Source organism: Triturus cristatus, chromosome 4_1 (genome assembly GCF_964204655.1).
Source record: "Triturus cristatus chromosome 4_1, aTriCri1.1, whole genome shotgun sequence".
Lineage (NCBI taxonomy): Eukaryota > Metazoa > Chordata > Amphibia > Caudata > Salamandridae > Triturus > Triturus cristatus.
Genome location: NC_140585.1, coordinates 382815400 through 382840688, shown reverse-complemented (window position 1 = coordinate 382840688; position 25289 = coordinate 382815400). Strand labels below are relative to the sequence as shown.

Sequence of the window (25289 nt, the reverse complement as noted above, 5' to 3'; positions counted from 1 at the left end):
GCACAGATAGTCAGTCATTAGTGTGGTGTGTGCTTAATTATTTTTATATAGCTAACTGGGTTCTTGTTTGTTGGCCTTGGGAAATGGTTAAAGCTGCGAGACCACCACTAGCGAGGGTAACTTGAATTGCATTGGGGAGCGACTGAAGTGCTGCCTAAACATCTTGGCAGGTTTTAGACCCAAAGTGAGTCGAGCACATTATTCTGTGAATGGTGGCTGATTTTCCCTTCATTTTAGTACTGTAAAAATCGAGTTAGGCGAGCTAACAGAGTAGCAGTGAGTGGGGATGGACTGGCCTCCATTCATACCTCTCGAATGACAGATGTGCATAGTACGGTGTTTGGATGTTACTTGCCTCTCCTCTCCTCAGACCTCTCTTCAGATGATGGATGTGTGTAGATGGACCGGCCTCTCCTTTCAGACCTCTCTCTCAGATAAGAGGTGTGTGTTGTACAGTGTGTAGTTGAACTGTCGTTCCTCAAATGATTGGCGTGCGTAGTGGGGTGTGTAGATTAACTGACCTTTCCTTTCAGACCTCTCTCTCTCTCTCAGATGGCACATGTGTGTAGTAGTGTGAAGGGACTGTCATCTCCTGTCGGACCTCTCTCACAAATGATGGGTGTGTGGCTGGCATGGCCTCTCCTTTCAGGCATCTTTTAGATGATGAGTGTGTGTAATATGGTGTGGGAAAAGCCTGAACTCTACTAGCAACTCTTCCCAAGCTAATGGGCGTAAATATTAAACTCTGATAAACGCCATCTCCAGTAAGTGTGGCTCAATGAGTGGAGAAGTGTGGCTCAATGATTAGACCGTCCAACCCTGATGCAGAGGTCTAGCCCGGGACCAGGGTTCAATTCCCTGCCTCGGCGGGTCTTGGGCTCAAAAATTCCACGGACCTGATAATTCTCGCCTTGGTGCCATTCCAATCATGGAGTCCCACTCTGCAACTCTGGGCAATAGCTTGCTTAATCTCCACAACGGCCCCCACAACGCTAAGGATGCCTGGCCTCCACCTTGGGGGTGCCCAGGAGTGGACGCCTCACAGGGAAAGCCAGGATGGGTTCCACAGCGGTATTCGTACAAGCGCCTTGAGACCCTTGCGGGTGAGTAGTGCGCTATACAAGTATCAATTTACATTACATTACATCCTACAGTAACAAGTGTGCATACCAGAGTGTATTCAAACATCACCTACTCTTTCCTACTTTTCATGATCCTGCAAGACTCTCGCAAGATCATAACATAAAAAAAAAAAATTACTGTCTCTTAGCACAGTACTTATCTCTTGCACACTTATTCTCAAAAACAAGGGCCACAATATGCATTCATACTGGTAGTGTTTTGAGAAGTCATCTACTCCATTTTACTAATCACGGTCCTGCATGATCATAAAAATTTGCTTAAAACAATATACATTTAAGGTATGCCGTAAACACGTCCTACTGTAATCTAGGCGACGCCATGGCTTTCTGCTGCCCCCTTATATAGCTTTTTTTATTTCATTTCCACAACACGTCCAATTTTTCACAGTAATGGCGGCAATTAATTTCTAAAATTTCAACAGCCAGCCAATCAGAACGCTCTCTCTTCCGATAGAATAACAGCCGATGGGATTAACTGGCCTCTCAACCAATCGTAGGCGTCCATTTTTGAATTTGTACACTTGCAGGACGCACGCGAGCCCAACTGCCAAAATATACCATTATTTTCGGCCCTCAATAGCTAAAAACGACTGAACAGATTTACACCAACTCAGAAAACAATCTTCCTGACAAATTTGATGTAATTTCTGTTCAGCAGGTTTTGGTGTAACGTGTCTGAAATAATTATTTGTGAAATGTACAGGGATTTTGTGTGTTTGGTACAAGGGGCAAGTCATTTATAAAGGTAGCTCGGACTTTTGCTCTGCAGACTCCGATGATAAAAGCACAGGGGTTTAAAAAGTATCCTTTTGTTAATATCAACCAATGTAAGGAATCCAGAGCTTTCCCAGAGGAAGCTTTCGTAGGTAGATTCAGAACTAAGCAGGCAGACGTATTCTTGATACATTGCAGCCTATGAGGGAATTTTTTTGTTGCTCCTATATAGAGAACGTTTCCATAGTCCAGTTGGGACTTTATAAGGGTGTGGGCCAGGATTTTCCTGGCTGAAGTAGTGAGGATAGCCAAAGTTTTTCTCAACATTTTGAGAATTCCAAAGCACTTCCAACCTTCCTAGTGTGTGTCTTGAAAGAAAGAGTAGAATCCAGCCAGACTCCTAGGTTTTTAACCTCCTTTTTAGGAGTAGGAGCAAGACCCAAAGTCTGTGGCAACCATGCTGAGGACCAGATGGAGGGGGATTTCCCCACAACCATGACCTCTGTTTTGCTGCCATTCAGTTTGAGGCAGTTATTTGCCATCCTAGAGGCCAGGTCCTTCAAGCAGGAAGAGAACTTGATGGCTGCTTCTACAGAGTTATGGGACAGGGTGACAACAAGCTGCGTGTCATCTGCATAGGATACAAAGGTGACATCATGTTTTTCCTTAATCTCCGCCAAGGGTGTGATGTAAGGAATAAAAAAGGGTTGGGCTCAAAATTGAGCAATGTGAAAGTGCAATGTTTTTTGAGATATGGGGACGTAGTGTAACTTGGAAGCTACGATCCTACAGGAAGGAAGTCCTCCGTTTTTGAGCGACTCCATCCAGCCCCCCTAATCGAAGACGTTGTAGGAGCAGTTTGTGAGTAACCATATCAAACGCTGAACTAAGGTTCAGTAGGACCAAGGCAACAGTCTGACCGTCGACCGCACGGGTACATATTGTTTACTTGGCAGGGAGCAATGCTGATTCCGTAGAGTATGTAGCTCTAAAGCTTGGTTGTGTGGGTTGAAGTAGATTGTGCTGATTTTAATATGTGCAACCACTTGTGTGTTCACCACCTTTTCTGCTATTTTAGAGAAATAAGGTAGGAGTGAGATAGGGTGCAGGTTTTACAGCAGATTCAAGTCTGCTGCTGGCTTTTTATTCGCTTCCATATATTCGGGATCACACCACCCTGAAAGGAAAGTTCCAGAAGCTGCTGCACATATGGCCGTATTATACCCAGACCTTCCCTAATGATTTTCGGCGTGGCTGGATCTCTTGGGGATCCGGATTTGATGCTTAGAGCTACCCCTTATAAATAGTGCATGGAAAGAGCATGATTTCTAGTTGATGTAAAGTGGTGAGTGAGGTGACAAAGCTGTGTTCGTAGGTGCACGGAGTAGAGTGATGTTGCATAGAGTACAGCAGTGCGTGAAACAGTGGAGCTGCGTAGTGTGGATTGTTGTATAGCAGCATGGAGTGAGGTGTGGATTGTTGTATAGCAGCATAGAGTGAGGTAAAGTCTCGAACAGTAGAGTGGTGTAACTTCGTGTGGAGTAAAGTGCAAAAGAGTGTATTGGTGTGTTATAAAGGGGAGTGGAGTGTACAGGCATTTGTGGAGTGTAGAGTGCCATGAAGTGTGGTAGACATGTATAAATTGGAGTTATATAGTGTGGATTAGAATGTCCTACAATGGAGTGGCATACAGTGGAGTGTAGAAGAGTGGATTAGAGTAGTGATGTAGAGTGGAGTATGGTGCAGTGGATTACCGTAGAGTGGGGTGGCATACATTTAAGTAGCGTAGAGTCGAGGAAACTGTTATAAATTGGAGTGGCGTCTCATACAGTAGAGTGGGGTGCTGTGTCATACAGTGTTGGAAACTGTCGTAGAGTGCTGTACAATAAAGTGTACAGGCACAGAGTTGAATGCAAGTATGGACAGTGTAGGTTATGGGGATATAGTGGCATAGAATGGAATAGAGTGTAGTAGAGTTATATAGATTGGCGGAGGGTACAGGTAGTAGAGTGAAGTGAAATAGCACAGAGTGGTGTATAGCGTAAGGTGAAGTGGTTCAGACCCGGAGTGGTATTGTCGGGTGGGGGTAGAGTGTAATAGCGTGGAGTGAGTCAGAGTGGGATGCCATACATTAGTGGGGCACAGATTGAAGTTCCGTACAGTGTACTAGCATAGCCTGGAGTTGCGTACATTGAAATAGCATATAGTGAAGTGGTGTACACTGTAGTGGCATAGAGAGGATTAGCGTAGAGTGGTGTACAGTAGAGTGGCGTAGTCTGGAATAGTTTATAGTGAAGTAGCATACAGCGAAGTGGTGTAGACTGGAGTGGCGTAAACTGTAATGGTGGTAGAGCGGAAAAGCGGGGAGTGTCATACAGTGGAATGGCATATACTGGAGAAGCATGCAGCAGAGTGGCGTACACTGAAGAGGCGTAGAGTGGAGTTATGTACAGTGTGATAGGGTAAAGGGGAGTGTCGTAGATCGGAGTGTTGTACAGTGGAGTAGCTTAGAGTATATTGTACACATGAGGAGCGTAGACTGGAGTGGGATACAGTGGAGTAGAGTGTAATAGCATACATTGGCGTGGGTTTCAATCAAATAGCTTAGAAATAAGTGGAGTGCCATACACTGGAGTGGAGTAGCGTACAGTCTAGTAGCATACAATGGGATAGCGTCCAATGGAGTGCCGTGGCGTTGTGTATATTGTAGTAGTGTAGAGTGGAGTCTTGTACAGTGGCGAGACGTAGAGAGGAATAGCGTATAATGGAGTGGCTAGTGGCGTGGCATGCGGATGTATATGAAATTTATCGGTGATGTAGATTATAGTGTGCAGGGTAACGCAAAATAGCGAATTCCACTGCCATGTCTTACTCCAGATTTACCAATCCACGCAGGGCCACACATGTAACCACATAAACCACAGTACTGGGCCTATGATGTCTACCAGAGGAATTGTCTAGACCCTATTGAGGTCACATAACATCCAGTAGCTTCTGAGTGGGCCACCTTGAAGAAAAAGTATTAGTACCCAGTAGAAACCACAGAGCCTGTAGTAGTAGTCCTATGGAGTCTGTCAAGTAGTGGTTGTGTTGCAGCACTGTAGAAAACATAGAGCTACAGTAGTGGTGTTTGGAGCTCCACATGAAGGCAGAGATGACCCTGTTCAACATAATCACTGAACCATCGTATTGGTTCCTGTGGTCTACACACGAGTCTAGGATAACTAGAGTACTGACTTGGTTCTAAGACTGGCATGATGAATGTGAGTTAAAATAAACTTACCTGCTGGAGTATGAGTGAGGCATAGGTGTTCCCGTCCCAGTTTTTAACAGGCCCAAACAAGCAAGGCTCTTTTAACCTCTCCCACATGTGTTAACATGCCCTAGGGATGAAGGTTTACAAATAGGGCAGTATGAACTTCATTTTGGGACAGAATGTGACATAAAGAAGGTATCATAAGCAGGGAGAGTAGCCTCAGAAGCCATGCATAACCAGGCTGTGAAAAACATGCCTAATGCTAGCATGACCTAGCCAGGCTTCCCAAAAACTAGTGTGCAGTACAGAAGTCTATTCCCAGAAGAGAATATAATTTTCCCAAATTTCACACTAGACCAAGACCATTAGAAAGTATAGAACCCTCAGCAACAGCAATATGGCTATAGGGCACACTGTACATTAGCGTACAGTGGCACTAGCAGACAAGACTCTGAGACGGAGACCCTTGGTCACATGTATATTTCCTAAGAAATTAAGTTGATGCTTGCAGAGTCCTCTCTCCTTTGGTGTCTTTCCCCTTAACCATTTACTTTAGGAGATTGTGGATGTGCTCATCTTAAGTGATCTGGAGTGATTTAAAAAAGAAAATGCTTAAGGGGATCAAAAGTTGTAGAGTTTTTGAAGAAAGGACAAAATGTTTCCATGAAAAACAATGAGGGTTTCAAAAGTCGGTTATCCTGTTGTGCTGGGCTTCTAAATGGCAGGTAGAGTTGCATTTGTTTTTAGAATGGAAACTAAAACCTACTTGGAGAATGGTTTTAAAACATTTAATTGTTTTGGGAAAATGCCTTCTTCAAAGAACAGTCTTGGGCACTGTGTAGGTTTTCAAAATCTGTGAAAGCAGAGGTCCCATTTTCAGAAGTTAAAGTGAAATGTTCTGTTCACCCTCAATGCTCAAAATGTTCCAAGAATTTCAGGAATCTTATTGGGGGGTGGGGGGCATGGCATTGTTCTAGTCTAAGACAGACCTTTCAATTACTCAGTGTCTACAGCCAATCATCCTGTCCCAAGTGTTTTCTTTGAAGCAGCATACCACTCTGTTCCTGGGACCTTCTTCCCAACATGAGATGACATGGAGCACAGCAGCGGATCTTCTAGATAAGCCCTGGTTACCTTTTTTCTGGCCTTGGTTTTAAGGGACTAGCCTTCAGTATGTCAGTTGAGAGTCCAAAATACAAAGGAAAGCAGAAACAGGCCTCTGTCAGACAAGCAAGAATGAACACCAACACTACTCGTGTTCCGTTTCTTTCTCTTCTTGGTTCTAAGTAGCACTCAGTCTTTCAGGTGGTGGGTGCCCCAAATTATGGGGGTTACACAGTTATGGTGAGTGGTGAAGATTCCAGAATCTTTCGTAAATCCCCATCCTGCCTGCTTATGGGGCATTCCTTCTGACTTATGACAAAAGCAGAATCACACTCACTAAAGGGTGAGGAGGAAGAATTCTTACTTCGAACTTCACTATAAATATCCAACAACAAGAGCAAGCGGTAAAGCTAATATGTCTGAAAAACTGCCCTCGCCAACAAAATTGTGGCATCCTTAATCATTGGGCTGCTAAACAAAACCCCTGCGCATACCAACGCCTGGGGTGGAGCAATAGAGGGGGGGTTTTTAGAGTCGACTTTCCGCACATATCAATCTCTTTGCTTGATCCCTACTCTTCGTTATGGTAGTATTGTTTTTTTTCTCCCTCCTTATTGCTCCACCCCAGGTATTGGTCTGTGCAGGGTGGTTGTTTAGCAACCCAATGATGAAGCATGCCACAATATTGTGGGTGAGGGCAGTTTTTAAGACCTCTTAGCTTTGCCGCTTGCTCTTGGAGCGGGACTTTGTTTGCTCCTACTTCTTTGTGTGTGTTGTCGTTATGACAAGCTATCACAGAAATCACAGTATTTTGAGTTTTCAACATTGCAAGCACTCACCTCCAGTCAACTGATCTGGGTTTAATCCATCATCATTCTTTAGCTCACTCCGCCACCCCAGTTCAGACATGGCCATATGCAAATCAGTCTGACCCTGTGCCTCATGGTAACTGTGCAGTCCGAACTGCCAAGCCATGTCTTCCCTGGACCGGAAACAAGCATTCTGGGACCGGTTTCGGGTTCATAACCCTCATATGGCTGGGTTCAAACTGGAACGACATGGTGAGCAAAAAAACTATGGATTTAGGCCCAGATCTCTGTACTGGGGTGAATGTATGACATTGTTCTGCATTCTGTCCATCAATTGTTGTTTTTGCACCTCCCAAGGGTGCCATGGTGGCTATCTGACGAAAAGCTTCAGAGGCCGGCAAACAACGTTTACCACAAAACTCTTTCCCCGCAGGGGTAATTCCGCATACCATTAAGGAAGGAGTTTGATTTAAAACCCAACACCTTCCTTAATGTCCGCGCAGACTGGAGGTGGAATAGTAAATTAGACTATTCCAGCATCCAACGCCTCTTCCCCCCCCCCCCCCTCCCCCCCCCTCCGCAACTCTTTGTTACGACTTGCGGGGTAATGGTATGCGGAATTACAACTCGGTCGTTGTAATGACTGCATTGTAATTCCCTGCGAGGAAAAAGACTGCAGGATAACGAGGCATATTCTCAGAGGCCAGTTAAGACTGTATCCTTCCTTTGATCGGGGAAGAAACTTCCAGAAGTCTGACTTTGTATGGGACAGTTGGTCTCAAGCTTCTTCCCTTCCTTCACATTCCTCTGATAAATGTAAAAGCTGATGATGTTTAGGAATGTGATGCTGTGTAAATATCTTTCCCTTATGTTGATGCAGCACGGCAGTTGCACCAAAGGTACTGTCGTCCTCATGGCAGAGGTTTTTACAGTGGCCATTCACACCTTTCCTTGGCAGAGCCGTGGACCAGGGGAAATATAGCTAAACTTGCTGTAGGAGATGGAATTCTGGCAAAACTGGTATATGGGCTGCCAGGAAGAGATTGAAAAAAACTTTCTCAAAAAAATAATCTTGTGATATCTGTACTTAAACCCAAAGTGAAATACTATGGGGGCAACTACACCTGAAAAAGATGAGGATGAAATGGGCAATTAACATGGGTGAACAAAGGGGTGCTGCAAGTGTTTGTACTGGCATCAACTCTGTTCGACCCCCTACATCAATGGGCTGATTGACTCTCTAGTTAATTGTTAGTTTGAAGCTCCCACCTTCCCCCACCTGACACCAAAGATTGCGGAAAAACAAATATTGCGTCCCTCCTATTCTGACGATATTCTCTTAAGGCTAAGACTTTGATGGGGCAGCATAATTCACTGGATCAATTTTCAGTATCCTGTGAGAAACGTGGGTTAGAGGTTAACGTCGATAAAACTAAGTTCATGGCGTTTAACCCACATAAGTCCTTCAGAGGTAAGGTTAAACTGGGTTTCATTACTTGGGGGTAAGGTTGACAAATACATTATTGTGGCTTCCTCAAATCACTAGAGCCAGTTCATTTTGCAGCATGTAAGGCCTGCTCTAGTCAAAAAATTGGAAACGTCTATCTATAGGCCAGTTACCCCTACTATTGAAATCTATCGGGCTAAGAGATTGGCGCTGCATTATATAGAGCTGAGATTAGGGGATTGAATAACATAGGGGCCGGGCCTGAGAACATCATGTAATTGGTTTTTGGTTTTCATCGGAATGTGCCCGGAACCCCCATTCGCTTGGATCTTGGGCTAAAATATATAGCCCTTGTGGCAGCTTTGAGAACCATAGCCTATTGTATTAGAGTTTGGTATCATAAATATCAGCTTCCTATGAGGCAATCTTTTCTTGAAGTGATCACACTTGATACCAAAGGGAGTATATACCATGGCGCTAATATGTCAAGACATAGTTGTATAGACTTGGCCTGTCTGAGCTTTGGACTAATCCCGAGTGTATTCAGAAAAACACCTTGACAGGTCTTAAAAAGAGATTGGTAGCATATTAGTGGTGTTAGGTTGAACCATAGTACTGTTCGAAGCAGAAAATCTTTTTTATTCTTCTGTCTTAGATGTACTGATATAAGGAGATGCCGGCTAATTCTGATTGTTGTATTTTATATATCATATATCTGAGGACTATAACTTCGATTCTTAGAAGTGATACTATAGAATGGTAAATATTTGTTATATGCATGGCAGCTACGGTGTAAGTATACATTATCACCGCTAGAGAATGTATTTGTTACATGCTGATACTGATTTGTAATTTTAGTTTAAATTTCATTGTACAAGTAGTATATTATAAATAATGCACAGTATATTAGAATTTTAACTCGATGGTAAAAAAAAATTACTTTTTTTTATAGTATTCTAGGAAATGCAATGCACGATAAGCACTTTAGTTTTTACTATGAAGTACAGTATTTTGATATGTTTTAATGTGTATATGGGTGTTCTGAAATTATTTTTTTATTCAATGTATTCATGTCTGTGCTTTTATGGTTTTTGTTTTTAAAACCAATTAAAGACTTAATACTACAGGTTGATTTTGCTGTCTCCCATAAGGAAAAGTACCCATTTACTGGTTTTAAACATGAAGCAGTCTTTAGCATTGGAAACACTACTTTTTACCTAGTTCATCAAGTGGCACTTTAAGGAGAAACATGCTTGTTAACATAATTGTGTGTCTCACTTCTAAGCCTTCGTGGATTTGGTTAATTTCGCTATAGTCTTTAACATGGGGATGAGATTAATATTTAAAGGCCTGTTACTGAAATGATCAGTTTGGTATTTGCTCTGTTCAGCTATAATGGCCACTGTGAATGTGTTTACTGTCTTCATACAGGGACACCGGTTGTAGAATACAGTGTACTTTGTGTGTGGTTAGTGAGAGGGGCAAACTATCACTGGTTACTGAAAGCAAGATTTGAATTCAACATTGTAGTTGAGGAGAGGCATGCCATGATTTGATTTAGGGCTCTTCGTTACTTTAGAATTAACTAAGTACAAAAAGCATATTGTAAGCTTGTATAAGGCTAAAAAGATGCTAACAGTTTGGTAGAGGAAGTGCCTTTTTTGTAATCGTTTTTATATACAGCAAAATAGAATTTTAGATCATAATTTTTTGAGTCTCGACAAATTGTAGTAACGTGCCACATTCAAGGCATGTTAGCCATTAACAAATTGCCATGGTCTATTTCCTTTTGAATATAGAAAAATGGCAAAAAGAATTGCTGAGAAGGAACTTACGGACCGAAATTGGGACCAGGAAGAAGACACTGAAGAGGTAATCTATTTATTGCTCTGTGCTAGATAGTGTTACAGCTATACAGAAATCTACACATGTGATTTAATAGGCCATACGCCATATCTGGATGTTGTTTTGTTTCATGAAATGGGAATCAAAAACATCTTTTCTAACAAAGTGGTATAAAGGTGTGGACTTCAATAATTTACAGAGTGTTAATAGAGATCACAAAAATTAACTTGTGTATGACGATATGCAAAGTTGACCAATTGTGCGCACTAATTTTGGATATGTGTGCTAAACAAATATATTCTGGGTGTAACAACTTTATATCTTTAGCAAATTCTTGTAATTTTTCTTTAAAAATAAATAAATATGGCATAATGAAAGCCTCAGTGAGTTCATGTCTGCCATGCATTATGTTGGGTCTTTACTTTGTAGGTTTGGCATTAGCTAAGATCTTCTGTTTACTCACAGCTTTGGGTCAGCCGCGTTCTTTGGCTCTTGATCTTTCAGCTATTGACCTACATTAGCCTTGCTGTCTTTCTGTTTCCTTTGCCTCCTTTGAGATGCACGAGGGACTATTTTACTTCAGAAAAGAACAGTCCATCATTATATTTATTTTTGTCATATTCAATTACTAATGCGACACATGCATTTTACATTCATAAAAGCATATTTTTCTTCCCTCTTTGGCACTGTAGTATTATTATACGTTTAAGTGTGGGTGTCGACATGGGCGGAGCCTAACCAGGGAGCAATATGGCCATACTAAAGAGAGGCTCTGCTGGCCAAAAACTATGTTGAACATTTATCCTTCGTTCAGTGGGTTTATCCATTTCAATTAAGCCCCTGTATGTCTTGCCCGGATTGCTGGAAGGCTCTATGGGCCGACTGTGAGCTCTGGCGGGGAACAGCGAGGTGGTGCCGTCAGAGCATGGTGGACACGTCTGGGTGCTGTCCAGGGTGGGGGGTCTTCGGGACCAGTGCAGAGGATGTTACCCAGCCAGGGTTCACCACTGCTGCGAGGAGTAGCTGCGCAGGTGGGACCCCTGAGAGCCGGCGATCTGGGGCGCAGGCCAGCATGGAGGGCCAGACTGTGATGCCGGCTGACAGACACAAGCGATGCTGCTACAATGTCAACAATAGCCGGGTCCGTGTGGATGGAGGTGGGCCGGACCCCGTAAACTGTGGCGGCGAGTTGACTTCCTATTAACCCCATCAGGGGGAGGGGGAGGTCGGGTCCTTGGGGACTCCTGAACTGACGACCGGCCTCGGCCCAGCCGCTATAGAGTGCCCCAGTGCAGACGCCTGACTGTGACATATCTAGCTGCAGCAGAAGATAATTTGCACCTTGCCTCAGTCTGTCCTTATGATTTTGGGCCCCTGCTGTGGAGGGGTGTCCTCTGTGGCGCTGCTGTCGTGGAGGCGCTCTTTGCCTCGACACAGTCACTGTCCCCACATATGGAATACGTTTCGTGCTCCTCCAGAGCACCGGGCTTTCCCAACAAGCTCTGGCCCTGACAGTCCCTTTTGATTATTGATTGAGACATGGACAGTGCTGCCGCATGCCTAATGCTTGCTGCGCCGTAGCCTGCCTGGGACATCGCCATCTAATTGGGGCCACACTGCTGGTCGCTGTGGACTGGCTTTGATTTTCATTCCTGGGGACTGGCATGGTAACGCATACGGACTGCAACTGGGAAACGTTCCCTGCAGTAGCGACTGCCACCAAACCCGGGTGGTGGGGCGGGGGTAGAGGGGTGATGAAAAAAGCTAAAAACAAAACACTTACCCGTAATGGCTGGCCGCTGCCTCTCCTCAGTCCTCTTCTTCCTGACTCCGGTCCCGCAACAGAATGCAGAAAATATTAGGAAGCACCCGTCTCCCAGCCTCCCGATAGCCAATCACAACGCTGAAATGCAGCATTGTGTTTGGTATGAGTGCCACGGATTGGCAGTCAGCCAGGGAATGGGGGCCTGGGCATGTTCTCAATGCAGGCTGTAATGCAGCCTGCGTGGAAAAGATGCGGAGTGCGCATGACATTAGGGCCGGCCAGACAATCCTGTGCACTTGGGAGTGGGCAAACCACTCCTCCCCTGTTGTCGGAGCAGCCCCGCCCCAATCGCAAAGCTGCAGCAGAAGGAAACATAAAATGATAATAACGCAAGTTATCATTTTATGTGTCCCTTACTTCACTGCTTTAAAACAGTGGAGTAACGCGCCTTAGTGGAGGAGCCGCCACTGGTTCTCTGGCTCGCTACTCGCACCTGTCTGATGGCATGTGAATTGGTTGGAACAATAAAGCAGAACTGTACTTGAATATTTGTCACCGGCACCCCCAGAACCCCATCCCCACCTTTCCTTGCCCCGGTCTGTGCCCTGAGTAGGGGTGCCCGGGTGGGAGAGACCATCGCAGACTACTGGAGACCCCTAGCTAGTTTGGATTCCGCTAATCTCACCAGCACTGCTGGACAGGATAGAACTGTCCCTTTCACCCACACTGTATTTGTCGGCAAAACCCCACACAAGGACACCATGGGCAAACAAGACGCACGTAATTCAAAACCCGCATTCGAAGGCAAACATAATGGCTAGTCGTCTGGACCGCATGAAAAAGATGGTTGACAAGCATGAGGATAGAATAGACCACCTGGAGGCCAGGGTCTCGAAGGTGGACGATGGGCATGCTACGACCAGCGAGCACCTCCTGTGCATGGAGAAAGTCCTCAAGCTTATCAAAGCAAAGAATGAAGACCTGGAGGCTTGCTCGTGGTGGACAACAATCTCCGAATAACCGGTGTCCCCGAGTCCACCAATATAGATAAAATGTAAGACTACATAGAAGCCATGCTTAGTGAGCTATTCAGAGAAGTCTTATCTCCAGTTTTTATTGTGGAGAGGACTCCACCTGGCTCTAGGCCCATACCCATAGTAGCCTGCTTGCAAATTACAAATATCAAGCTGTGGTACTTCACCAGGCCCGAGAACGTAGGGAGGTGCACTATCAGGGAAACGCAGTCTCTTTCTATCCAGACTTCACCCCCTCTGTGCAGGCTGCACGCAGGGAATTCCTACCCACCAATAGAATCCTGCAAACTGAACATGAATTATGCTCTCTTATACCCCGCTAAACTACGCATTCCATATAGAGTGAAGGCTCCTCACTTCTTTGACCCCAAAGGCAGTCCTCAAATTTGCTAAAAGCCTAGCACAGTAGGCGGGATTGAGTTGCGCGTCCCCTGACAACGGATCGTAATGATTGACACTATTGGACCTACTGGCCTGCCTGCAAGAGGCACAGCCCTTTGCGCACTGAGATGCGGTATAATTGATCCTTTGTTCTGCTGATGTGACTGCATCCAGACACTACCAGGGCTGGTGCATTAGCTGCTCCTATCTTACTAGGCCAGAGCCCTTGGATGTAATCATGGGGTACTTATGCCCATCGGCCACTCAGTCTGAGTCGGATTGTGCAGTTTGCCTGGCTTGATATCGCCCCCTGGGATGACACCTATGCATTCTGTTTCACTATGGGAACTGTTAGGGAGGGGGGCGGGATTTGAATTTCTGCCATGTTTGGGGGCTGAAGTGGGTGGGAAGATACATAAATGTTCTTGTTTTTTCTTTTCTTTTTTTTCCCCCCTCAGGCAGACCATGCTCATGACGTCTGACATCACAGCACTCCCTATGCTGACTAATAAATACACCCTGGATATTTTACCATATTTTTTATATTTGGAGACGGGCCCACATTTTACGTCCTTGCAGATTGCAAACATGGGACTCTGAAGCCTTACGCATCCTACTGCAGACTTTACAACCTAGATTGTGTAACACCTACTATTGGCTGATTCTCTTTGTACATGAGGGGTCTGTATGACCAGCACAAAGACAGAATAGTGCATGCCTATATAGTAAGATATTGCGATGATGTATGCCTTCTCCAAGAGCTTCCCCTTACCTCATCGGCATCCTCCCCCCCCCCCCCCCCCCCCCCCCCTCCCTCTTAAATCAGGTGGGTGTGCAGACAAGCATGCAGCCTTTTTTTCCAATTATATACGAGGGACAGCCATACTGATGCATAGGGGTTTACCATGGCACTCAACCCAAACTGTACACGGCACAGAAGGACAATGTTATATTACTGGCATACTGCACTAACACTCTGTCATATTTGTCTCCATTTATGGCCCAAACAACAATGCCCAGAGTTCTTTGCTGCCGTGTGACGTAAAATTGCTAATAAGGGGCATGGTGCAGTGGTATGGGGTGACTTTAACTTGGATTTTTACCCAGCTGTAGATCACTTGGACACGCCCTGCCGCCCTCACCCTAATGCGGCGGCACAACTGCACACCCTGATGAACAGCTGCCTCATGGACATCTGGGGGTGTATGCATGGGCAAAGCGAGGATGGTACATGCATTACATCAACATATGGTCACGCATAGGTTATTAGCTTATTACCCGAGATATCCTCACATGGACAACTTCGGTCTCCCACCTACCTAAAACTCTCTCGGATCACACCCCAGTGTTTCGTGCTGAGGTCCGTACTGCTATTGTAGAATTCTTTGAATTAAATAAAGGCTCAATCTCCTCACCATTGGTACTATGAGAGGCTTTTTAAAGTTGTGGTTCGTGGAGTTGGCATTGCAAAACAGGCTGGCATCCTCAAATCGATAAGAACGCTGCTGACCGCATTGGAGAGTCAAGTGCAGGCACTGGAGCTAGAATACTATGCTTCTAAATCCCCCACTGCTCTGGCTACTTTCCACAAAACGCTTACTGAGTACAATGACATGGTGTCTCGGGAACTGAGCTTCCTAACTTGCAATGCGGTGGTCACCACCATTGTGAGGGAGAGTGACCTTGTAGAAGTCTTGCTAACGTGCTTCGCGGGCCTCAGAATACATAGTAGAACTGATGGTGGATCAGCCAAGACGGCACTAGATGCACACTGACATGTTGCACACAATTACCTCAAAAACCCGAATCTACCGGGTTATAGTGACCCTGGTCGTAGGGAAGCTTGCAGCGTACCTTGATACAATACAGCTGCACTGGCTTTATCGCTCACACTATTCACTCCTGGACTCCCTCTTTACAGAGGATGACATAAAGCAGTTCATTAAAAAAAAAAAAAAAGCCTGCCAAGTGATAAGGCGCCGGGCCTGGATGGCCTAACAACCTCTTTACAAGGAATACGCTACCTTGCTGATTCCCGCTTGCAAGTCATGTTTGAGGCCTCGCTGGCATCCGGTGAACTACCCTCATTACCCCAAGAGGCAATCATTGTAACCATACTCAAACCTGATAAACCAGCGAACCAATGCAACTCTTACCGGCCACTTTCAATGAAAATATTTGCCAAGCTTCTTTCCAACCGTCTCCTCGCGCTCCTACCTGATATAGTACGCCCAGATCAATCCGGCTTTGTGCCAGGACAATCTACAGCACACAGTTTGCACATTCTATTCGGTGTGCTTCACAGCATGGAACCCAGCCTGCCTGCCGTTGCTGTGCTGTTTGATTTGCTGGAGTGACTGTATTTATTCTTTTACCCCGCCTGGGCCTTAGCCCCAAATTTTGTGCCTTATGCTGTTATACACCTCCCCAACAGCCAGACTCCGCTTATATGGGATTATATTGGACTTGTTCTCTATAACGGGTGGCACTCGCCAGGGCTGTCCCTTATCCCCTATCCTCTTCACGATTGCAACAAAGCCACTCTCAGCCCAACTGAGACAGCATCATGCATATTTACAGCACGTAAGCTCCTAATCTCCATGTATGCGGAGGCCGTTGTGCTTTACGTCCAGGACCCATAAACTAATCTTGATCCCTTCATACAGTTTGGAGGCCATTCAGGTATCCATATAAACTGGGCTAAATCTACCCTCTTTAGGTCTCGGCTAGAATTAGCAGCGCGCATGCGCTGCTCTCGCTATGCGAGGGCTTCTTGGAGTTCAGTTTCTGCTCCGTCCCTAAATTTCATTGGCGAGCGTCATTTACCGTCATTAATTATGCCTAACAGTGTGCTCATTTTACCGGAGGCTTTTCAGTCCCTCCTGGTTACCGCCTTGTCCTCTTTTGACCACGCCCACCAGGATTGGATCTTTCACTGGTGGCGTGAGACTGTGGGTATTATGACTGGGCGCTTTTTTATTTTTTATTTTTTATTTTTTTTACTATTGCGTGCGTTCGCACAGTCGCGTGGTGCAGGGACATTTTTGCGGCGGCCACTTCAGGTACACCGCGCTCTGTTTGTGTTTTTGTTTTGTTTTTAACTTTGAAACTGAGCGCGACGCCGCTTTACGGACACCGCGCTAGGTTTATTTATATATTTCTTAACTTTAACACTGAGCGCAGCGCCCGCCTCAAGGACACCGGGCTCAGTGTTAAAGTTAAGAAATATATCAAGAAACCGAGCGCAGTGTCCGTAAAGCGGAGCCGCGCTCAGTTTTAAACTCAAGCATTTGCAATGCAATCGGACCTATTGTATTGCAAATGCTGTTTTTTTTTTTTTGTTTGTTTTTTTTGTTTTTTTGGGTAGCTAGTCTGAACTTGGGAAGGTTTCGCCTTTCATTGGACATTGTCTTAAAGCTAAGACTGTGCTTGTTTTAGCACTTTCGAGCACAGTTTTCAACTTCGTGCACACACATCTTAACCACTTCAGTCGGATGAAAGATTGTATCCGCCGTTGCAGGAGCTCTGCAGTTAGTACATTCATCCACTGAGCTATACAGTAGTTTGACCCGCGTAAGATTGCCTTAGTGGTCCTGAGGGCTGTAAAACCTTTTGGGGTTCTCCGTTGGGCAGGTGTTGGTGCATCTCACGTGATGTTCGTGTGCAATTTCCCAAGCAGTAAAGGTTTTTGTTTACAGCCTTAAATAAGTAACATACTTTACAAAATGTATACTGTGAGCCTTTAGTTTACTCAAATTGTTGAGAGCATTTGCACCCTTGTGGGTATCATTAGCAGGGTAATGAATTTGTGCCTATCGAATCGAGACTCCTATAAGTCACATTAGGGTGTGAGAGCTGTTCCTTATAAGAATTTGGGGCACACCGGTTTCATTTTCTAAGCAAATAATAGTTTTGATGGACTTGTTTAGCATTTCTTTCTACTGAAGAGATCAATTATAAGCGAGTGTAAGACTGTTGAAGCAAATATATTGTACCATTATATTACATGGGATTCTGTAATTCCTGTATAAAAGCCTGTCGAACTACTTTATCATCTGCGTCGTGACACTGTCGCCGATTTATAAAGAAAAGACGTCAACTCAGTCAGTCAGTCAGAAAACTTTATTTCGGCAAAGTTGCCATAAAAGTGCAGACATCACATTTAAAAAGAATCAACATATATAACCAATAGTCTTAAAACCTCTCATAAAACAATAATTTAAATCGTTGTGTACATAAAAAGTAAATGATGTTTAGCACAAAGATACAATAAAAAGATACATGGCTTGGAGAAAATAGGGAAAAGGCGTTACAATGCTAGGTGTTTTCTTGTTACCCACATAGAGAAAAGGTATTTTGCAGTTACTGTGACGAATAGGGGTGAGGTGTCAGATTTCATTATCCTATGTAGTTCTCTATAGTTTCTTACACCAAGATTTTTGGCTAGTTGAATGATCCATTTTTTGCGTGGGTTAGTGAAAGCCTTGCAAAAAATAATACATGGGCCTCAGTTTCTTCATTCAAACTACACCCTGGGCAGGAACGAATTATAGAACCTTGCCATTTATTCGATTGGATGTAAAGTTTCTTGGCAAGCAATGGTTGGATCAAATCCAGTGCGGGCTCAAAGCTGTAGCTTAATTTCATTTCGAGGAATACAGAGGTCATGTTAGTGCTAGGCTCTAGGCGTAGCATTTGCAACATTTTGTATTCCTCTATCGCTTTTGCCAACTGTTTTTTTTGTAGGACAACACAGGTCTCCTCTGGATTAAGCCAAAGATCCTCCCTACCAATTGCGCCTAAAAACTTTTTAATGTATACAAGCCATGAAATAGTGCCAGCCCCTGGTAGTGTCATGATTGATTTTAATTCCTCCCTAAAGTTGGTGAGTTCTGGTGTGCTCCACAAACGGCGCCAATACATGACCGGGCGGGAAGCAACCACGTCCGCTTTTGGGTGGATTCGAAGATCCATTCTAAGGGGTTGGAGGGGAGTACTCTTGGGTAGAGCTAAAAGTTGTCTCATAAAATGATTTTCTGACCTTACTAAGGACTGGACTGCGCTATGGCCCCAAAGTTCAGCGCCATATGTCGCCACTCCTCTTGCCTGGACCTTATAAACCTCTACAAGCGGGCCAATTAACTTTATTGGGCTGTCCCGGTACATCTTCAGGATTCCCCCAGAGACTTGGACCAGTTTCAGATTAGCCTTTAGGATCTGGGCTCCCCAATCCATTTTGTTACTTAGTGTGAGCCCCAAATAATCAAAGACCGATACTCGTTCCAGCGGTAGATCGTCAAGCTTTGGGATCGGACAATTTGTGGTATCCGCATGCAGAACCATGTATTTGGTCTTGTTGACATTGATGACCAGATTCCTGTTTCTGCAAAATGTTGCAAAACCCTCCAATACTCTTTCCATTCCCATTGCAGTCTTGGACAAGAGCAGAGTATCGTCTGCAAACATTAGTGCGGGTATTTTTCTACCTGCTAGCCTGGGTGCATCGATATCTGTTAGGGCTAGCAGTTCTTCCACGAGGCCGTTTAAAAAAAGAGAGAAGAGGGTCGGAGCAAGCACACAGCCCTGCCTCACTCCTCTTTCGACGGGGAAGGGGGATGTTAGTTCACCGTTTTGGCCATACCTTACTCTGGCAAAATTGTCTTTGTGGAGGGTTTCCATAAGATGGCATAGGTAAGGAGGAACACCCATTCCCTTTAGGAGGTCCCAAAGCTGTCGTCGGTCGACCATATCAAAGGCGGACTTTAGGTCAACAAAAGATAGGTAAAGACTACCTCCTTCCAATTTAATGGATTTCCAATAAATCATCTGGAATCTAAAGAGTTGGTCTATTGTTGACATTTTAGCTCTAAAGCCCGCCTGGAGTGGAGTCAGAATGTTAGTCTCTTCTATCCATGCTTGGAGCCTCCCCAATAAGACGCGTGCAAAAATCTTCTGTGCCACGTCTATTAGGCTGATCGGTCTATAGTTAGCCGGATCCAGGGGCGAACCTTTTTTATGTATCGGAATGATCTCCGCCCCAGCCCATATATGAGGCGGTGGCATTCCTAAAAAAATAGCATTAAAAAGATTCTGTAAATAGGGGACCCATACAACCTGTTCACTCTTGTACAGGTCACCCGGGATCCTGTCGAGGCCGGGGGCCTTATTGGGGAGGACTTTTTTCAGGGCCAATTCTACCTCTCCTAAAGAGCATAAAGCGTTATCACCCATGATCGTAAAGGGGGCTTGCCTGGGTCGGGATTCATAATGATCTGAGCCAATTAGGTTACTGGCGTAGAGGGCTTGGAAATGTCGGCGTCATACATCCTCCCCTAAATTAGGTTGGACTGTAGCTTGGGGGGCTGAGGACCTGGTTTTAACCAGGTTCCAAAAAGCCCTGGAGTCCCTTTTTCTTAATGTAATAGAGATTTCCTCCCATCTGTTGAGCTCCCATTCCTTTTTTGCATCGGTGGTCACTTTCTTATAATGGCCCCTCACCTCCTTAATCAAATCCTTGTTTCCCCCTTTTAGATTTGCTAGGAGTGATGACTTTGCTTCGCTACAAGTTTTAGTAAACCATAGAGATCTCTCTCTGGGTTTTCGTGGCTGCTTCCTTGTTCCCCGGTGGAAATGTCCCTCTAAGGTTGCACATAGCTCTGCGTGAGTTGAGCCAATGATACCCAAATCAGGAGGGGTGATTCCCTCAGCAACGGGAACTAGAGATCGCTCTAAAAGTGGGAGGATCTCCCTGTACATATCACCAAGCTCAGTTTAGGATTGAACTAGCTTATCTCATCTTACTCTCCGACCTCCGCCTGAAGTAACCAAAGCGGAAGGAGAATTAATGGTCCTGGATTGTCTTGGGGAGTTGACGTAACCTTTCAGAGTGAGGGCAAGGGGATTATGGTCGCTTTCGGTGCGATTTATCACCTGGAAATCCAGAACCCCGGACCACATATCCAGTTTAATCAATATATAATCAATAGCAGAGTTATAGCCATTCCGATGGAACGTAGGTTTGCCAGGATTGTCCACTGGGAACCTCCCATTGCATGCCCTCAAAGAGTGAGTAAGGGTTAGTGTGGTGAGTTGCAGAACCAAGGGTGTCCATCCCTTCGTGGGATATGTGTTACTAGGGGGAATTGCCCATACTTCATCCTCATCTTGGGTGACTAAACTAGGCACACCATTCAGTGGTTCAAAGTGACAATTAAAGTCACCACCTATAAGCAAATGTTCATGACTAGGTAGAATGCACAGCAAGTCGTCTAATTTTGACAGGGTGCTAGATTTTTGGCCATTCTTCACGGGGCGAGAATAGATGTTAATTACATTAACCTCGGGATAATCCCGAAATGTTAGGGCTATACACATAATGTCCAGTGAACCAGTATCAATTACTCTGATTCCACAGTCCAGGTGTGTTTTCACCCACAAACACACTCCACCTGAGGGTCTCCCGCTTGTGGCCCTTACTGCTGACACCCAGTACGTGACCAAGCCGAGGCGATGGCATGCTTGCATTGCCCAGGTTTCCTGGAAAAGGCATATATCGTATCCGTCTATGAACTCCGCCTAGTCCGGACAGTTCAACCGGTTAACAATGCCTACCAAATTCCAGGATAACATTTTTAAGCCAGCTCCATACTCTGTGTTTCGAGAAGTGTTGACACTTATATGTGTGCCCGTGTGAGGCTGTGGAAGTTGGCCAAGAAAGTTCCCTCCCCCCCCCCCCCTTCACTGTAGACTCAACAGGAAGGGAAGAGCTGTCAGTCATTGGTTGGATAGGAGCAATATTTGTACTGGTCGTAATTTTGCCAGAAACCGGTCCCCGGAAGCTTGTTTCCTTCCCAGTATAAGAATTGGCTTGGTAGTTTGGTTTGCCCTGTTCCCATCATGCACTGGGACAGGTACAGACTAATTTGCATGTAGCCAGGTTCTGAGCTGGGATGGTGCAGTGAGCTAAAAAACGGTGATGGATTAAAACCATGATCTCTTGACTTGGTAAGAGTATTCTGCATCATTCAGAAACTCTGTCCATCACCACCCCCTTTTTCCCAAATCGAATTTATCCACACTCAGTGTGGGAGGGTATGCTCAGACGTGAGTCCCTTGCTCATTGCACCATCAGGATTCAGGCAAGCCGGGCCGACGAAGGCTGTGATGCCAGAAACCGGTCCCCGGAAGCTTGTTTCCTTCCCAGTATAAGAATTGGCTTGGTAGTTTGGTTTGCCCTGTTCCCATCATGCACTGGGACAGGTACAGACTAATTTGCAAGTAGCCAGGTTCTGAGCTGGGATGGTGCAGTGAGCTAAACGGTGATGGATTAAAACCATGATCTCTTGACTTGGTAAGAGTATTCTGCATCATTCAGAAACTGTCCATCACCACCCCCTTTTTCCCAAATCGTAATTTTATTAGGGTCATGTGTGCAAGCCTGGGTTAGTTCTGTGGGCTGGGAAGGCCACTGTACTGTGGGAAAAGCTGCCTTTAGGCAATCAAGGTTGGGGTAAGCCTTGGTCTGTCCCAGGAAATTTTCCTGACTTCCTACCTGATAGTGGACCTGCCCATGGGATCTGGTGTTTTTAGTAACCTCTTCAGGGGGTTGCAGTCAATCAACAAGATCAAGGATGCTGAACCTATTGTGACATTGAATGGAGGGGCATGGATCATAATAGGGGGCTACTCCAGTCCCAGGGGGGCCCCTACACTTTTCCCTCAAAGCCCCGATTTGGTCCACAGAGCCTATATCATGGTTGTTAGCTTTGGTAGGGTAAAAAAAGGAGAGGGGAAGAGATTGAATTCCAGCGAGGGGACTAGCCCATCCTCCATCCCCCAGGAACGAGGTCACCCCTTTGTCCCTAAAGGTTATAATAATGCAGTCACCCCTTGTGCTTTTCACACTCCTGCCCACCCACTCCACTCTGCGGACCATTATAATTTCCCCATCAAGATGGGGTGGGAGAGGTCTATTGACACGGAGCCAATACATGACTTTGTTCTTCAAAGCCATGTATGGTTCAGTTTTGTCGGCGTGTAGTTCGGGGACACCAGTTAGAACCACTACATAGGGACTACCCTCAGGGGGGAAATCAGGTCTGGGAAGTTTTGTTTTAGGGCATACATATTGGTTAAGGGTACTATCAGGGATGGGCGCTGGTATGTATAATCGGGGAGAGTTTCTGTCCACCCTGGCATCAATAGGGGCGTAGGGGGTTTGGGAGGGGAGAGTAGGGGCAGCAATTCTCTGACTGTTTTGCAGTTGGTCCCCATCGGGAACTGGTATGATACAAGGTGGGGTTAGCTCTTTTTCTCGTGCGACCAGCTGGGGAACCTGATGTGAGGGTGTGGGTTGACAGAGACCCTTCTTGGGATGGGGAGCCGACTCGCTGCGGTTCGAATCCGCAGCGATAAGAAGTAGCCTTAGTTTTTCTTCAACAGAAGCTAATCGATTGGCTAGTGGTGATAAACTCCTTGACATTAGAAGCTCCATCTTTTCCCAAAATGCTTCATCAATTGAACATTTAGAGCATTGATGAGTCTCTTTCAAAGTAAGTTCAGGTAGGCTAGGTGGTGTAATGTCCAATCCCGGTGTTGAGGGAGACCTTCCCTGCACGGAGAAATCACTATGGCCAGTGTTCAGATTAGGAAGATTTTTAGGTTTCTTGTTATTATTATGTCTTGTCGGGCCTCCCTCGCGCTTCTTGCCCTTCGAGGGGTTAGTTCTTGAGCCCTTGCTCCTCACAGACTGCTCCGATTTTGACCTAGTGGTAACAGTGTTCATGAAAATTGGAGCTGGTGGAAGTGGGTCACTCCTATGTGCAGATGGCTCATTTAGCCCTGGGTCGTTTGGTCTTAATGCCACAGAAGGCCGGTGCGATGTTACTGCAACGGGAGGTGCCAGTGTGTGAGGAGCCCCCTGTGATTCTGTTGGCCTCTTAGCCGGAGAGCAAACTGTCATAATGCTACCTAAAGAAGAACGTTTCTCTAGTAGGGGCTCTAGTGATAAGCGGCGTTCAGTAGCGGCTATTTCATAAGCCAGGACATTACTGGCACGGTTTATAAAGTTCCCCAATGTCTCAGCCATACTGCCGCCTTTGCTCATCGCCATATGTTCGTCGATGCCTAGTGAATAACTCCTACCACCAATCGGGCAGCGACAATGGTTATGAAGGTTGCAATGAAATTACAACTCTTACCGCAATATCAATGATGCTTCCTCAATTTCGTGATGACGACCCAGACACAGTACAGATGAAAAGGGGGGGGGGCCCGGCCCGGTCTCGAACGGGCTCAAACGGGCCCGCCCTTTGCCCGGGCTTCGCGCGCGTCCCGCGTCGCGGAGAGGGCGCCGGTCTTTCAAGCGCCTCCTGGCGCGTAGCCTGCGTCAGCGGCTTCCCTTGCCGCTCAGGATGCCGGGAGTTGTGGTCCGTCCCCGCAAAGTGTCCGGAACTGCTGATGGTGACAATGGCGGTAGCGGGGGGGCGGAAAGGCAGCAACCCAGCAAGGCGGAAAGGCAGCAACCCAGCAAGACAACGAGGAAATGGTGGAAAACACAGGGTGAGTCATGGCACAGGCACCCACAGCGTTACCACTTTTACTGAAAGCAGAAGCCCCAACTGTAATAAGTTATTGGAGTTGAGTTCTGACGTCACAATACCTGCTGATAGAGCCAGCAGCCGATATAAAAGGCAGTTCAGGTCACTGAGCAGCTTTTAAAAGCAACATAATTAAATGCTACTTTTCTTTCTTCTGCTCCATTTTTCTAGCTTACAGTTACTAGTACAAAGATTATTTTTTTAATTCCATAGATAATTATAGAAAAGTTAACTTACTACGTTTTTTTTTTAAACTGGACTTGTAAGAACTGTTTCTAACATTTGTTTTTTGTAACAAATATTGAACGGGTTTTGATGTGTTTAATTTTGCACTAGAGGTTCTATTTTTATTCTTCATGTTTGTAAAAATGCTCTCTTTTATATGAAAGAGCTACGCACCAAGGTTTTAAGTGGTTTGTGGGAAAGGTGATGGTGTGACCATGTATTATAGGGGAGGAAATACCCCCTACCGTACATTATAAGGATATTGCAAGTCAGGAGTTCCATACCCTTATAAATGAACTCTGCCATCGGCTTCGTTTCTCTAGAAGGTTGGTTACCTGCAATATCATTGTAATGTGCAGGCGGTACATTATCTATTTTATAGTTTGTCACACTGCTTGCTACTGCAGTTTCACTCTATTGTACATGACAGGTTTTGTGACTATTTCTGCTCTAAGTTGGTAAAGGATAATCTCTATCTTTTCTAGTTCTGTGAAACTACTGAAAGACTGTCATGTAAACTACTCTTGTGTGGCAGTTATCTAGGAGTAGATGTTGCATGTTCATCTGGGATAAGAGTTCTACAGTTTGTAGGTCTGCATGAATTTCAGAATGTATTTTCTTATTCTGTACAGGCAGGAACTTTCTCTGTGGCAAGTGAAGATGTACTGAAAGGTCGAGCGATCAAAAAAGCAAAACGCAGAAATCTTGGATCTGAAGTAAGTACAAATGCAGTTTGGATTTAGCTGGGTCTGTCATCATTGATTTTATTAAGATAGTAAATCCTCTTTATGCCGTTGCGTCAATTAAATGTTTCTGCAATAATCCTTTGGCATGGACAATAAATCCCATTCCTCACACTTTCAAAAGTCCTCGGATAGGACATCGGATGGTGGCAGTGCTGACACCCCTGTGTTAGGGAGTCACCAGCACCCTGTATAGGTATACATTCAGTGGCAGGTGAGTTGTACT

At 45.3% G+C, this 25289-nt stretch overlaps 1 protein-coding gene across 1 annotated transcript in view; it reads left to right on the top strand.

The window, feature by feature from the left end:
* NUP50 (nucleoporin 50) overlaps positions 1–25289 on the top strand; it is a 63817-nt gene that overhangs the window by 1022 nt on the left and 37506 nt on the right. Inside the window, exons 2-3 of the mRNA XM_085652437.1 lie at positions 10272–10344; positions 24953–25036. Coding sequence (XP_085508563.1) covers positions 10276–10344; positions 24953–25036 — 153 coding nt within the window. The 5' untranslated portion in view covers positions 10272–10275. The remainder of the gene's footprint in view (positions 1–10271; positions 10345–24952; positions 25037–25289) is intronic.